Source organism: Triticum aestivum, chromosome 4B (assembly GCF_018294505.1).
Source record: "Triticum aestivum cultivar Chinese Spring chromosome 4B, IWGSC CS RefSeq v2.1, whole genome shotgun sequence".
Lineage (NCBI taxonomy): Eukaryota > Viridiplantae > Streptophyta > Magnoliopsida > Poales > Poaceae > Triticum > Triticum aestivum.
This window is the reverse complement of record NC_057804.1, coordinates 546,432,149-546,435,835: the sequence shown is the minus strand read 5'-3', so window position 1 is coordinate 546,435,835 and position 3,687 is coordinate 546,432,149. Positions and strand designations below refer to the sequence as shown.

General features: G+C 44.6%; 1 protein-coding gene across 1 annotated transcript; it reads right to left on the bottom strand.

Annotated features, from left to right (window-relative positions):
- Window positions 1-1,792: 1,792 nt before the first annotated feature.
- On the bottom strand, window positions 1,793-2,982 carry LOC123095172 (expansin-A31). Its single transcript, XM_044516981.1, has 2 exons — window positions 2,770-2,982; window positions 1,793-2,636 (listed from the first exon to the last, which is right to left on the bottom strand). The coding sequence occupies exons 1-2, from the start codon at window positions 2,900-2,902 to the stop codon at window positions 2,005-2,007; spliced, it is 765 nt and encodes a 254-aa protein (XP_044372916.1). The 5' UTR covers window positions 2,903-2,982; the 3' UTR covers window positions 1,793-2,004.
- Window positions 2,983-3,687: the final 705 nt, after the last annotated feature.

The following is a 3,687-nucleotide window of genomic DNA, read 5'->3' as shown; positions in this document are numbered from 1 at the left end:
AAGTTCATCAAATTTGAGAAAAGTTCATCGAATATAAGAAATGTTCATCGACTTTGAGAAAATTCATCATAATTAGAAAAATTTCACCGAGTCTAAAAAAAATAATCATCGCTATTGAAAAAATTCAGCGGATTTGAAAAACAAATCATCAATTTTTTAAAAAAGTTCATCGAATTTGGAAAAGGTTCATCGAATTTGAAAACATTTCATCAAAATTAAAAATGTTCATCACATTTGAAAAACTTTATCGAATTTGGAAAAAAATCATTGAATTAGGAGAAAGTTCATCGAATTTGAAAAAAGTTCATAGCATTTGAAAAAGTTTATCGAATATGAAAAGAGTTCATCAAATTTGAAAAAAATTCATCACATTCAAAAGAGTTCATCGCATTTAAAAAAGTTCATCACATTTTAAAAAGTTCATCGCATTTGTAAAAGTTCATCGAATTTGAAAAAAGTTCACCGAATTTGAAAAAAGTTCATCCCATTCAAAAAAGTTCACCACATTTGAAAAAGTTCATCGAATTTGAAAAAAAATTCATCGAATATGGGAAAATTTCATCAAATTTGAAATAAAATCATCGCATTTGGAAAAGTTCGTCAAATTTGGAAACAGTTCATCGACTTTGGAAAAAGTTGATTGCGTTTGAAAAAAGTTCATTGAGTTTGAAAAAGTTGATCGAATTTGAAAAAAGTTCATTGAAATGAAAAAACATCAAATTTTAGAAAAGTGCATCGAATTTGAAAAAGTGTTCATTCTAATTTGGAAAATATTTCATATAAAAATGAAAAAAAAAGTTCAGTGAATTGGAAAAAAGTTCTTCAATTCCCCAAAAAAACATCAATTTGAAATGTGTTCACGCATTAAAGAAAAATATAAAAGAAACAGGAAAACAAATGAAGAAAAAGGAAAAAACAAAACATAAAAAGGACAGAAGGCATTTCGTATACGTAGAAATAAACAGCGGAAGTACAGTATCCACGGAGCGATGAGATCGCGAAGTTTGAATCCTTCTCCACGCACCTGCACCTTTTTATCCTTCGGAAAGCGGAGATGGGCCAACCCGTTTGTTGCGAATGAGGGGGGGTGGGGGTGGGAGGCGCCCGTTTGTGGAAACACCTATATCGGCTGGGCGCCGAATAGGATCTGGCAGGCGTAGCAGCCCCCCTAGAAATAGGAGCTCCCCTAATCACCTACCATGATCCAACGGAGCAAAATTTAGCACTGTAGGCTATAACAAAACCATTTAACTCTTTCCACTTATAGGGCTTCGAGATGTAGAGGTCAAACTTCCGTAAGCATATGCTAGCCACGAGAGCTACTCCCGTCCCTCCCCTAGTCCATGTCCGTCTATCGTCTCCTCGTAGAACATGAAGAAACGCAACCCTACCTGAATAGATATCCCAACCCCCAATCGAAATCATCGTAAACATCATCGCTACAATCACCAGCAGACGTCTCGTCGGAGCAGTTACTCGTCTCACTCGGAGACCATGGTGTCTTCTCCGTTCGAGCAAATTAAGCGCCGCCGTGTCCAAGCCAGTCGGCCTTTGCGTAGACGGGTTGACATTGTTGCGCGCCGACGAGGAGTTGACATTATCTCGCATGTGCTCCCGGTTCAGTCCGGTTGTTGTTGCCTTATTGTTGCAGCACGGTCGCGAGGAATCTGACTTAGACATGGCGAGCAGCTTCCAGCATGTCATCACTCAGCAGCACATGGACGATATATAGTTACACATGCATGTATATATACTGTTTTACATGGTGGAGACAGAGTGGGGATCGATATTGTTCCACGCCAAATAATCCTTTAATAGCTATAGGTGGTCGTGGATTACAGATTTTACAATTCAAATCTACTGCTGCCACTCGATGGGCAACGAGCTGAAGAATCAAAAGAGATCGAAGAAATAATGAGTATGCGTCTGGAGAGTTCCATGCATGTTCGCCCTAAACGAAGCGAACTGATAGTAGTAGTAATACGAATTATACAAATATTATAGCTAGTAGTCGAACTGTTGCCAGGTGGAGAAGGTCTGTCCGAACAGCCACCAGGCCGGCACAACGTCCTGGAAGACCTTGTACTGGCCGCCGGAGGAGGTAATGGCGAAGCTGAGCGCCTGCCCTTTCAGCCCCGCTAGGCACTGCCAGTTAGCGCCCCAGTTCTGGGACATCGGAATCCACGCCGTGTTGGTCCCCTTCACCGACATGCTCTTGATCGACCCGCTCATGGCGATGTTGGTCACCAGCACCAGCTCGAAGTAGTTGAAGCCGCTGATGGTGAACCGCAGGCCACCCTGCCTCTGGCACGTGACTCGCTGGTAGAGGACGGGGACAATGCCGGCACGGTAGATGGCGAGGTTCTCCCAGGCGGGCTGGGACATGTCGAAGTGTTCGCGGGGAGGGTTGCACCACCCACCGTTGTCGTTGGCGAGAGCCCAGTTGGGAGGGCATAAGTTGGTGGCGGACACAGTGATGGACGTGCCGGGCTTGCACATATTCGACTTGCTGGTGTCGCAGGTGATGAGGTAGCACTGCCCGCACGACAAGCCGTTGTTGAACAGGACCGTGCTCAGCGCCGCGTTGTTGAGCCCGTAGCCCGCAGCGTACAGGTTATCGTACCCACATGCGCCACCTGCACATTGCACATGCAGATAAAGTCAGACATGCACACAAGCATTGCATTGCGTATTTGCATAGATAAGTAACATTGGGCAAAATGATGGTGCCGGAGCAAGCCGGAGTTAAGGCTTGATTATCTGGCTTACCCATTGTTTCCGCACCGTCGGCGCCGCCGTAGAACGTGGCGTAGGCTTGATGCCAGTAGTCGGACTTGGCCGGCACGAAGCTGAACGCGAGAACGGCGGCGAACAGCTGCAGAAAGCGCATCCCAGCTGCCATCTCTCTGGTCGAGAGTTGATCTTCGCAGGTAGCTAGCTTCTTAGGTATTCCGGCGGTCGAGTGGGTTTGGAGGTGAGGAATGATGGCGACGATGGTGGTGCTTAAATAGGAATCTAGCTAGCTTATGAATGAGGCCGGCCGGGTACGGGTTCAGATGGAGAAGAATGATTGTCGTGTTAACGTATGAGATCGCGTTTCCAACGATCGTATGGGTGCACATGGCTGCAACCTCCATAGATTGACTTACGCGTTCTAATCATCAAATGCAGGTCAGATCGACCGAGCTCTCCTACCTCGTTTCTTAATTAAGTACACTCAGAATGATAGGTTAACGGAACAACCGATTTGACATTCTTCCAGGGACTACTCTACCAAGTCTATATAGCTAGTAGTAGCAGCTAAAAATACCCTGCTTTTGTTCACCGCCACAAATGTTACTGCAAGAGGGCTTCTACTTTTGAACTGATTTGGAAAGGGTGAATGTTTATGATATTTCGCTTTTTCTGCTTGGCCAATTTATGTTTTTTCGCACCAGAGAAGACGCAGCCGTACTTTCCAATTTCTTGGCTACCTACATTCGGACCGTACAGTTCTCAACGTAGGCGAGTAGCTGAAAAGCTAAAGCCGGACTATATTTACTTTATGATTATTCCTTAGTTAGTGCTGGATGTCACGTTAGCCACCACTAATTATAAGTTCGAAACAGTCTCTAACTGCAAGCCTCTAACTCGCTCCTATTCTTGCACCGCCGCAACTGGCTGTGTCATTCTAACTAACTGGCCATA

Excerpts from the sequence above, each read along its gene's own strand:
- LOC123095172 (XM_044516981.1), bottom strand. The coding sequence starts at position 2,902 with ATGGCAGCTGGGATGCGCTTTCTGCAGCTGTTCGCCGCCGTTCTCGCG. Across the intron at positions 2,637-2,769 it reads CGACGGTGCGGAAACAATGG|GTGGCGCATGTGGGTACGAT; the intron begins GTAAGCCAGATA and ends TGCAATGTGCAG.